Source organism: Giraffa tippelskirchi, chromosome 6 (assembly GCF_054371585.1).
Source record: "Giraffa tippelskirchi isolate mGirTip1 chromosome 6, T2T-mGirTip1v1.2.pri, whole genome shotgun sequence".
NCBI classification, from domain to species: Eukaryota; Metazoa; Chordata; class Mammalia; order Artiodactyla; family Giraffidae; genus Giraffa; species Giraffa tippelskirchi.
In genome coordinates, this window is record NC_137280.1 from 73,544,137 (window position 1) to 73,555,997 (window position 11,861).

General features: G+C 49.8%; 1 protein-coding gene across 11 annotated transcripts in view; it reads right to left on the reverse strand.

Annotated features, from left to right (window-relative positions):
* Window positions 1–11,861, reverse strand: part of TRAPPC9 (trafficking protein particle complex subunit 9) — a 390,153-nt gene that overhangs the window by 282,457 nt on the left and 95,835 nt on the right. For all 11 annotated transcript variants that reach the window (XR_014057689.1, XR_014057688.1, XR_014057687.1 and 8 more), the window contains 2 exons: window positions 11,202–11,365; window positions 4,829–4,981 (listed from right to left, as the gene is read on the reverse strand). Coding sequence is in view for 8 of the 11 variants with exons in the window: in XM_081504121.1 (XP_081360247.1) it covers window positions 4,829–4,981; window positions 11,202–11,365 (317 nt within the window). In the remaining 3 variants the exon portion in view is untranslated. The remainder of the gene's footprint in view (window positions 1–4,828; window positions 4,982–11,201; window positions 11,366–11,861) is intronic.

Consider the following 11,861-nt stretch of genomic DNA (forward strand, 5'->3'; position numbering starts at 1 on the left):
CACCCAGCTCACCCCGCAGTCATGCCGGTCCCAGCGTCTGGCCGCCCCACCCAGACCACACTCCCCTCCCTGAACGCAGGGTCATCTCCTCAGCGAAGTTGTTCCTGGGGTCTTCTCTGAGGTGGGCCCTGAGCTGGGTGCTGGGAGTAGAGAGACGTGAAGGGACACAGTGTGGGGGAAGCTGTGACAGAGTCCGAAGGTGCCGAGGGGACACGCGGGCCGTGAGGCAAGCACGAGAAAGTGGGGCTCGGCAGGCAGACGGAGGAGGGACAGAACGACGCGCCGAAGGCCGTGTCCCCAGCACCCCTCTCCAGGACTGCCTCCCCTTTCTCTCCTCTCGTCTACTTGTTGACGGAACCAGGTTGCTTGCAGGGCTGTCGTCTGAACCGGAGGAGCCTCACAGGTTTTCTCTGTTGGCCGAGTTCTTACGAATTGGCAGTGAGAGCCGGGAGTGCTCGTCAGTCTCAGGTGTGATATGGGGCGGCACGAACTCAAGGGCAGTGTGGGTTCTCCCATCAGGAGGAACATAACGCCTGCCTGTCTCTTATTTCGCTGTGTGGATGCTCATGGTCTCAACCCATAATCTGTTAGGAACTGCAGAGTGGCGGGCTTCTAATCCTACCCACCCTTCTCAAGCACTGGCTGGAATACTTCCATGAAGAGAGACTGCCGTCATCAATTCTCAGGTCGTCCGACCGTATGTTTGAACGGAGAGGCGGAATACGTGCTCATTACCTGTCACTTTCAGAATGACATCACTCTCTGAGGCAGGCAACCCTCTCCGGAAGCACTCAGAAGCCCTGACTGAAACGCAGGCATCAGCTCAGACTTCCAGCAGCAGCCTCTTCACGTCGGGTCCTCTTTAGCACCTTCACTCTGACAGCTTCCCTGCTGCAGGCTCCACGGGATGTTCCCAGACCACCTCACCACAGACACTTCCTACCCCAGACCTGGAAGTGGCCACTTCTCCAAGAAGCCCTGGCTTCTCTCAACACCAGGACGTGGGCGTTAGGAGGCCCACTGAGGCCGAGCTGCTGGGTGTCTAGGCCTTGGAGTAGACACGGCAGATAATGGATCTTTACACACCCCATAATTTCTTCCTGCTATCTTTTATTTAAATTCTAGACTACGGGTTTTTACTTCATCTCTGTCGTCTTACACCAGTTACCTCTTCCACGTGAGAATCCTCATTCAGCAGCAGAGTCAGATGCTAGAATTAGATTATCACAGAATGGATCGTTAACTTGATTCTACATTAACACACAGTTTCAGAATACCAGGATCAACACTATGTCTGCCACAGCAATCACTGAAGACAGTTTAAACTCGCTCTTGCAGAGAGCGGTATCACCATCCGGGCAGAACAAGAGTTTTCTGCTGTCTTCTCCCCAGAGTACACCAGTTTAGACCATCATGCACACAGGAGAGGGCCTCTGTGGAGGCCCTCAGAATCAGCAGAGAAGCCGGAGTACAAAAATCTGAGATTGGATGCACTAACTCTACCCAGCTCACCTTCCCTGGAGGCAGCAGCTCAGCACCCAGAGAGACCCGAGTCAGCCAGGCCTCCTCCCTGGAGGGGCACTGTCAAGGGGGGGCAGGAGGTGCCATGCTTTCTCGGTTGCACAGAACGAGTGCCAAGATGAGGGCTTCTCTCTCACCCCAGCCAGAATCCTGAGGCCCAAAAATGTCTCCAGAGTATCTTTTTAATCCAGGACACAATTAAGGACTGCACATAGATAGCATCAGAGTGTTAGATCTCTTCCACCTCCTCTAATGGAGAACAGTCCTCCCACTTGTTTTTTTCTAACAAAATGGAATCATCTACTTTATAGAGGTGTTGGGAAGGCTAAATAGAAATAATGCAAATAAAGTGGCTGGTCCAGATCTGATATGCAATATCTGACAGTGCTCAACAAATATTACTTCTCTTCCATGTGTCTACAGCCCACACTGGGTCCAGTATCCTGCTCTGCATGGCAGCTACATTTATTGCTACAAGTTTTTGTTGTTTTTAAAATATTTATTTGGCTGCTCCAGGTCTTAGTTGCAGCATGCAGCATCTTTAGTTTTGCAGCACGTGGGATCTAGTTCTCTGACCAGGGATCAAACCTGGGCCTCCTGCATTGGGAGCTTGGAGTCTCAGCCACTGAACGGCAGAGAAGTCCGTCTCCAAGTTTATGAAGTGGCACCTAGTTTCAGAAACCACAGGCAATGTGAGAGCCTGCCTGAAAAGCCAATCTAGAACCCCAGCTAGAGGTTCTGAAACTGCCAGACTGAGCACCCCTCAGGGGCATCTCCCAGGCTCCTCTGTCCATGGGATTCTCCAGGCAAGAGTACTGGAGTGGGTCACCATTTCCTACTCCAAGGGATCTTCCCGACCCAGGGACTGAAGCCATGTCTCCTGCATCTCCTGCATTAGCAGGCAGATTCTTTATCACTGTGCCACTGGGGAGACCGTAGAGAGGGCATCTCACTTCAAATACTGTATTTTCCAGACCACTAGGTACACTGATGCAACTTTGTGTAAAAGTAGATTACTTTAACACACAATAAAAACTATATTCTAATCCTGTTCTACTATTAATATAAATGCCATAAACCACGATGCTGCATCACAAAAATAAACACACATCAGTACAAAAATAAATAAAGAGGGCGTCTCATTAATGACAACCATGCTCCACTGCACACCTGTGCTATATCTAACTGACTGGAAACTAGGACAGCCTTACACTTATAGACCAGTTGGTAAACCTAACTCTAGTTCTCTTCCATTTGGTTTTATTTTAAAAGCGAGAAGAAGATATTTCCAGACTATAAATCCCAAGTTGCAATTTTACTTTCAACTTAGGAGGGCAGAGGCAGTCCTCCAGAACTCTGTAGCTAAAGGCAGAAACATAAGAAGATACGTCCACGCTGAACACATAAACCCAAAGAGCCACCAAAACAGAAGCAGCTTTGGTTTCCACCCAAAGGGTCTGTGCTCTCCCTCTCCCAGGGGCACCCCACCCCAAGTGAGTGGCAGCACCAGGCACCATCCGCTCCCTCAGCTCTCAAGTCCAAGGGTCTCAGCTGGACATCCACTTGCCTGGACACACCCCCAGGGATGACACCTCATCAAGCCTTCCCAGAACAGGTGCTGGGAACCACTGACTCTGCCAAACTCCCTTCTTGGGGAAAAGAAGCCTCTATCTATGTACAGAAAGATGCAGTCCAGTGGCATAAAGTCATTTACAGAGGGAAAATATCCATTTCACCTGATATTTTTAGGTCCTCATATATTGTTAAATCTACATGGTATTTTCTGGTTTTTGTGTGTCCAACAGGAAACTGACTTTTCAATCTTCACCAACATTTTAAAATTTTAATAGGTATACTCCAGAGAGTACAGGAGAGAACACTTCAGGAAGTGTGTCATGGACTTAGTGTGTTGTCGGTCAGTTGCTAAGTTGTGTCTAACTCTTGGAACCCCATGGACTGCAGCACACCAAGCTCCCCTGTCCTTCACTATCTCCCAGAGTTTACTCAAACTCATGTCCATTGACTTAGTGACGCTATCCAACCATCTCATCCTCCATTGCCCCCTTCTCCCCCTGCCCTTAATCTTTCCCAGCACTGGGATCTTTTTCCAACAAGTCGGCTCTTTGCATCAGGTGGCCATTGTTACTGCTGTCCAGGGGGCAGGCCGTCACTCATTCATCTCTGCTATCCAAGGGCCTGGTGGAGTGCTTGTCTCTAATGAGAGGTGGTTACATGTCTTGTAATACTATAAATCCGTAAGGGGGGAGAGGGGGTATAATATAACTAACACTTGTTGACCACTTGCCACGTTCCAGGTGAAGGGCACATCCTCACAGCAACCGTACAAATGGGTATTACTGTCTTATAAATTAGGAGACTGGGGCAGAGAGAAGTCAAAGTCACACAATTACTAAGTTCTAGCAAGGGGATCCACTGACTGTCTCCAACAACACCCTTGACTGTCAGTGGCCCCCAAATCCATATGTTGAAGCCCCAACCTCCGGTGTGACTAAAACTGAAGCTGGGCCTGAGGAGGTGATGAAAGTTGAACGAGCCACAGGGTGGGGCCTTAGTTGAGAAAACTGGCGTCCCTGTAAGCAGGGGAAGAGACGCCGGGCTCGCTCGCTGTCTGCCGAGGAAGGACATGGTGAGGAGGCACCGTCTGCAAGCCAGGAAGGAGGCTCTCACAGAACCTGGCCGTGCTGGCACCTGGACCCCGACCTCCAGCCCCCAGCACCGCGAGGAAACAAGCGTGTGCGGCAGCCACACTGGCTGTGGTGTTCTCTCTCTGGCAGCCTGAGCAAATACACCCCGTGAAGCCTCCATGCTTCATAAACTGACACAATTAATCTACCAAGTCTTACCCCTAATCAGCTAGTCCTCATGTTATGACAAAAATAAGCTCCATTTTCTCCACACTCCATCTCTTTATAGAAATCACCAGACTTTGAAGGAGAACTTTATAATCACAGCTAATTAGATGTCTAAGGGATCACAGCAGTTATACTTGGGGGGAAAAAAAACGCAGTGATTCCTACATTCCACTAATTCAGGATGACCTCCTGGCAAATGAGCACAATATGGCAGAGAGTGCAAATTAAGAAACCATTTAACTAAAAAGTACTTTTATTACTTTCCACGTCCACGGTAACTCACTCACTAAGTGCGTGCCCGGGAGAAGTCTCACGCTGCTCGAGTTAATGCATGACAAGCATGAAACAGACAGAACAGCGGGGCTGGGGGTACGGTGATTGCTGCCATGTGTCTGGGGACTGCCACGTGCTAATTAGAGTCGGGGAGAGCTTACCATCGCTGAGGTCTTGGAGGAGATTCTCCTGGCAGGAGAAGTCCAGCTTCACTTTGATGCTGATGGTGAAGGTGGCCACCTTTCCAGGTTGCAAAGGGAACTGGGCAAGGGTGTCTTCCAGTTTCCAGCTCAAGAAGTCACCGTATAGTTTTTCTACAATGACAGCAACAAAAGTGGTAATCTTCATGTGACAGAGGCAGCATGAGACCCAGCAATCCCCTGAGAAAATCCAAGTGCATCTTCAATAACAAGGGAAGATGCAAACCCTGTAAAATGTGACGATCAAAGTGCCAGAAAATTCCAGAATCGCGGCTGCTGCAAGGCCATCGCCTGAGTCTGTAAAGCACCACCCCGGACAAGAACAGTGCACTTTGTTCTCAAGAGCACCATCCTCCTACAGAATAGTGTACAGCACACACAGGACACACGTTTGCCAGCAACTGTTTTACTTTTGAGTATGTGCCTATTCTGGAAAACACTGATCAAGTTTTACAAACTAACTTGACCTCCAGTCCTGAAACTCAAGCTGCCTGCTGGAATGTATTCCTCTCTGGGGGTTTTGCCAGCACCTGACTCCACAATGCAAGTGACTGCGTCCCCTCCAAAGCACTACAAGGAGCGAGGTCCTCTCCATGACCCAGTCATGCACAGTCTACAGTATGTGTCGACCAGGCTAAGGCAGTCTCTGTCTTTACTTTTCTATCTCGTAGATTAATTCGGGAGGGAAGGCTGTAAGAGACACCAGGCGAGCTGGAGCCAGCACGGACAATCCTTCGGGCCCCGGGTGCTGGAAGCCCAGATCCCAGGCCCCAGGACTACAGCCATGTGCGCTAACGCCTCTCCACCAGCCACAGCAAATCGGGCCAATCCCTCTCTGAAACGCCAATACCAGCCAAGATGCTGAGGCCCTGTTACGCCCTCAGCCCCCACTGCCTGAAAGCTTAGGGTGCCCTCAGAAAGGGTGCTGACTGAGCTGCCAGTTTTTGTGTTAAGTTCCACGTCCTAAGAGCGCCATGTTTAGACAACAGGCAGGTCCACTCACAGGAAATGGCTTCTTCACCTTCTGCAGCCACCAAGGTGTTTATATCTCAGAAATGACACAGAGGGGGTCACGGCCCCCGCACTACCCCCCTAGCTGCAGCAGGACACAAAGCTGAGCTGCTTCCCTGTCGGGTCTGATGTGCTTTTACGCCTCAAAGGTGGGCCTTTCTGGTTCTTCCCTTCATTACTGGACTACAAACCGGAATGTCCAGGGGGGCTTGTCAAAACCCTACACAATGATAAGCTGTCAGCAGAAACGAGATAAACATAAATCAATAGTGGAGCACATGTCACTAATGTTCTCCTCTGTGGAATTTAAATAGATTCAGAAATAACAGTCATTATTTTAATGCTCCGTGCAGTCAAGTGAAATGGGTTATTTGACACTGACAGTAACAGAGGAGCCATTACTGTGCAGACGTTCCATGTCTGAGGACCTTTCATAGGTGCTGCTAATTACAGAGACTCGGCCGCTACACTCACGAGAGGAGGGAGCAGCAGGGACGCCCCTCAGTCAAAACACCCATGAACTGCTCAGCACACCAACGTGGAGTCACTGCTTTTCGTCAAAAAATTAAACTGGAAGAGTAAAGAAATTAAGAGATGCGTATGTGTATTTATATACACAGGTACGTGTATATCTATGTTTGTACACACGCTCACACAAATCTCAGAATATCTGCAGAAAAACAAATACAACACAGTCTTAATTTGGGCTTAATTATAATAAAATTTATGATTGCTTAAGTCAAGGCAGAAGCTTGCTTCTTTAATCACCTACAAATAAAGACTTGCTCACGAACAGACTGCAATTAGAATCAGACATGACGTGGCCAGTAATCCTTGTCCTGCTGGGACGGATGGTCAATGCTCGGCCCTGTGTCAGGAGTGTGTGATCGGGGGATACACATGCCCCACAAGCACCCAGACAACAGTTGGGACCCCTGGGAGGCCAGCATGCTACCCCGAAAAAGACCTCTTGTGAGAGTCGTGATTATTTAATGAGAGAAAAAAAAAAATACCACTCAGCTGGCACGCGATGAGTGCTAAACAGTGAAAGTTACTATCACTGTTGTAGACCTAGCAAGGAACTGGGAAAGGGAGCATTTAATTCCCTGTGGAGGAGTTTCCTGGGGAACTCGCTCAGGTTCCGGTTTAAGGTACTTTCCCACCCTCCCTTTTATGTTACGTCACTCACTGGTACCGACAGCTTGTTGGTGCCAAAGAATGTAGGGACGGGAGTTATTCTCTCTGTGTATCTTGGAAGCAGATGGTTTATTTTCATTAGTTTAATTCCACGTGTAAATGTATGGCAGTTTATGATGAGAATTAAAAAAGAACGACAGCTGACATTTCTCAACTGCAAACGTGTTGGTTCGAATGGCCATCCGGCAATACACAGGACAGAACCAGCTGTGTGATCCAGACTCTGCCATCGGTAATATACAGGACAGAACCAGCTGTGTGATCCAGACTCTACCATCCGGTAACACACAGGACGGAACCAGCTGTGTGATCCAGACTCTGCCATCAGTAATACATAGGACAGAACCAGCGGTGTGATCCAGACTCTCTCCCCAGCCACAGAGTGAGGGTCGTAGTACTTGCCCCCCTGCCCTCCAAGAGACCGAACTGAGAGCTAGGCCAGAGGTGATGCTGACTGTGTCAGGTGGACACAGCACCGGAGGACCGTCCCTGGTTCTGCCCGGGTCCCCCCCGTGTCCCCACCATCCAGCATCTCTGTCAGTGAGCATGGGCCGAGGGCGGACCAGGTAAGCGCCTGCCCTGGGGCTGGGCAGGGAAAGCAAGGGGCCAGGAGAGGGCTTTCTGAGGTGACAACAAGGGTCCATGATGTACCTTGACAAGAGCTCGGAGAGACGTATTTGTCAAAACTCAGCAAATGGTGACATAAGATTTGCGCATTTCACCCCAAATACTTTTTTCCAAAGGAAAGTCGGGACCCCTGGGAGGCCAGCATCCTACCCCAAAAAAGACCTCTTATGAGTGTTGTGATTATTTAATGAGGAAAAGAAAAAAAAACACCTACCTAAAGTATTAATGCCACTCAGCTGAGTTCAAACACTGAACTCTAATAACATGCACGCTAAAGGATCAGTGGGTAAAATCACAGTACTCTGCAACTTATTTTGAAAGATACAATAAAACGAGACAGATCAGGGATGGACAGGAAGCTGGACAGATGTGATAAATCAAATACAGTCAAACGTTACAGAACCTAGGCAGCGGGTTTGCAGTGTTCACTGCAAAAGTCTCTCCACTTCTCCATATGCCTGAATATTTTTAGAGTGAAAGGTTGGAGAGGGAGGGCATGGCTGATACTGAGAGTAAGCTCCAGAAGAGTTCGAAAGCATAGGAACACCGCAGGCAGGGTAGCCCCGAAAGCAGGACCCTGAGAAAGGCAGCACTGAGACAACTGAGCTGCTGACGGCCCTTCCCGGGAGACTGTAAGAGGAGGGCGTGGGCGGAAGTGCACAGAAGGACGGAGCAGGGCTCTGAGGGGGGCCCACGGCTCCCAAGGAGCCTCACGGCGATTTCTGCGCTTCCACCCTCGTGACCCTACCACCCGACAAGCAAGACTGGCTCAGGCCCATCAAGACCCACCCAGGAAAGGAGAAAACCCCTCTTGGACACAACCGGCCAACTGAGCACATGTCCCCTCTATACCCACTGTGGTGAGAATTTTTTTTCCTTCTAACGAGGCTTCCCCAGTGGCTCAGCGGGTAAGGAATCCACCTGCCAAAGCAGGATACGTGGGTTCAATCCCTGGTCAGGAAGATCCCCTGGAGGAAGAAATGGCAACCTACTCCAGCATTCTTGCCTGGAGAATCCCATTGACAGAGGAGCCTTGCAGGCTACATACAGTCCATGGAGTCACACAGAGTGTCCCTCTCCATGGACAGTCCCTAGGACTTAGCACCGCCCATGAACCCTGCCTGGAACTAAAGGGGAAACACACGGGCTGCCTTGGAGAGACCCGCGCCTGGCTGGAGGGAGACCAGCGCGCCAGCGGCAGAGCCACAGAGTGGAAGGGCTCCTCAGAAGTCTCCCGGAGCCTCTGAGACAAGGGGACCCAGTCACCCCGTGGAGGAAGGCAAAGGCGGGAACACAAGTGAGCAGGTCGGCTTCCAGGCATAGGAGGCGGTTTATCCTCAAGTTCATAGACAGCACCGACATCCAAGAAACGGAAGCTAGCTCCCGGCAACGAAGTGACCAGAGTCAAGGGAAGAAGTGACAGAAGCTGAAGCTTGGGGCAGAGGGCGGCGACACGGGGCCTGGGGAGCCAGGGATGTCAGGGGTTCCCAAAGGAGAAATGAGAGGGACTGAGCTTCAGAAGGAAACAGGATGTTATGAGTAATGGACAAGCGGTGACTGTTTAGGTTTATTTGAGAAAAGGAAGATATCTTCCAGTGGCTAAGCTGCGAAGCCAAGGAAAATTACAGGAGATGTGAACAGTTTTATGATGATATACTCTGCAATTTTCTGTCATTCAATATTAGCTCACTTGTTCAAATATCCACCAACTCCTATAACCAATTAATTAAATTCAGAATGCCAAATGAAGGTATTTCATGTTAGGGAGGCATTTTCGACCTAATCCGTAAGTGCTTGCTCCTGAAAAGAGGAGGGAACGGGAAGAAAGGATGAGATTAAGATAAGATTATCAAAATTCCCCCAAAGACTCCAAGACACAAAAGCAAAAGAGGGACTAGGAGAGCCACGCTGCAGCAAAGAGCTCCGTGCACCCGCGGGCGTGGCAGAGAGGGGAATGGCAGCCATGGGCAGGAGCGTGCTCACACCACACGTTTCCAGCTCAGAACTCACACTCAGGATCAGAGACAGCCTGCGAGTCAGGAGAGAAGGGGCAGATGGACACAGAGACAGAGACAGACAGAGAAGGCAGAACACCCACTGGGAAAGAAGGACAGAGGGCCGGCACAAGAGGTCTCTTGGAGGACGACCACAGCAGAGGTGCTCAGCATCACTGGCCATCTGGGAAATGCAGATTTAGATGCCCCCCCAACACCGCGGATAAAATGACGACGATGCCCTGGAGCAGACGGGCCGTGGGGCAGCCACCACACTCCCATGATGGTGGCGTGTCTGGACTCTGGAACAGCAGTTCTGAAGCCCCCCCACCCGGCATCGGACCCTGGAGGGGTCCTCAGAGAGGACAGCCTGGCCGCCAGAGCCGGGGCACCACTCTCGATGGGCCAGGTGCACCCAGGCCCCCAGGGCACAGCTGCTCACCTGGCTCCTATGTCAAAAGCAGCAGAACACGGAGTGCCACCAGCTCGCTCTCCCTGTGCTGTCCTTGTCTTTGGTCTCTGCAGACAGCACAATTTCTCTAACTTCATTAGATGAGCTGATCTTATTTCCACTAACTACTCTTGATGCCTAGCCCTCCTCCTACACAACGTATCCCCCTTCGACCAGTACTGCTCACTCATCTCACTGACCAGGTCCTCTGCAGTCTCACTCAGTTCCTACAACAGCTTCCCATGGTCAGGACCACCTCCCCTGCTTACCCAGGAGGAAGCTGAGGCATGTGAAGGATAAACAGTGAGCAAATGGTGAATCCAAAATGTAACACAGGTCTTGTGCCTTAGAACAAGGAACAGCATCATTGGAAGAGGGGGTGCACAGGCCCTGAGTGCTGAACCCACAGCAGGCACTGGGCTGAACGGATGGGTCCCAGATGGTAATCTTCCAAGCCTGCAAGTGCTCTTCTTTGCTCACTCATTCCAGAACACGCCTCCCGGGGACCTGATCAATGTGAAGAGCATGGGGGATACAGAGGTGTGTTCTGCGCTCTGTTACCTTCCTCTGTGAGTTCTTCATGCATAATTAGGATAACAACTTCACAGGGGTATCAAATTAAAAGTGGGAGAGGTTTTTAGACTTTCGGGACACTGGTTCTCTAAAGGGTCTCTTCTGACTCCCAGACTTAGAAAACGAACTTATGGTTGCTGGTGGGAGGGGAGGATAGTTAGGGACTTTGGGAAGGTTATGAACACACTGCTATATTTAAAGTGGATAACCAACAAAGACCTACTGTACATAGCACAGGAAACTCTGCTCAATGTTCAGTGCCAGCCTGGATGGGAGGGGAGTTTAGGGGAGAATGGATACATGCATATGTGTGGCTGAGTCCCTCGGGTGTTCACCTGAAATTATCACAACACTGTTAATCTGCTACACCCCAATACAAAATGGCTTCGGTATTTAAAAAAAAAAAATAAAGAGTGAAGTGTCTCTTCTGCAAATAACAAAGATAAACATTTCTGCAGTCAAACCTACTACATGCCCCTACCTTTGGTGGTGAGGATTTTTGAGGTGACTTCCAGTTTCTCCAGGGGCTCCATCCCAATGTTCTCCAGTCTCACAACAAGCTGCTGGGTTTCCCCATTGTAAAGCTGAACAGACACGTTAGTAGATATTTCATCACCAGAGGAAGGCTGTAATGAATGTGCGGACCTAAAATAAGAGCAGTAATTACAATCAATTTTAGAAAAACAGAAAAAAAATTGATGGCATTTTAGAGTCATGCACATCACCACACTTAAGCATTCCAGGCACACGGACTAGGGAGCCGTGGCTTTAACGTGGAATCAGTGCCCAGGGACCAGGAACTCCAGGGCGAGTCGCTACACGCTGAGCGCTGTCCACACACAGACACACCCTGGGTCACATGATGGCTCTCACTGGCCTTACTTGCTCATGTGTGTGCAAATCATAAGAATAATTATTGGATTGTGATGAGGGCAAAGGTGAAACAATGAATTAATTCAAATGATCCCTGAGTGTGCTGCTTGCTCAAAAATTTTTAAATCTCAGAAACGCCCTGGGAAAATCCATAGACTGAAGGAGAAAACTCAAATGAACCATTTGAAATAACATGGAAGCTAGAGGAAAGGAAAAGTGGAAAGTAGAGACAACAGCCTCCACATCCCAGTAAAATCAACGAGCAATG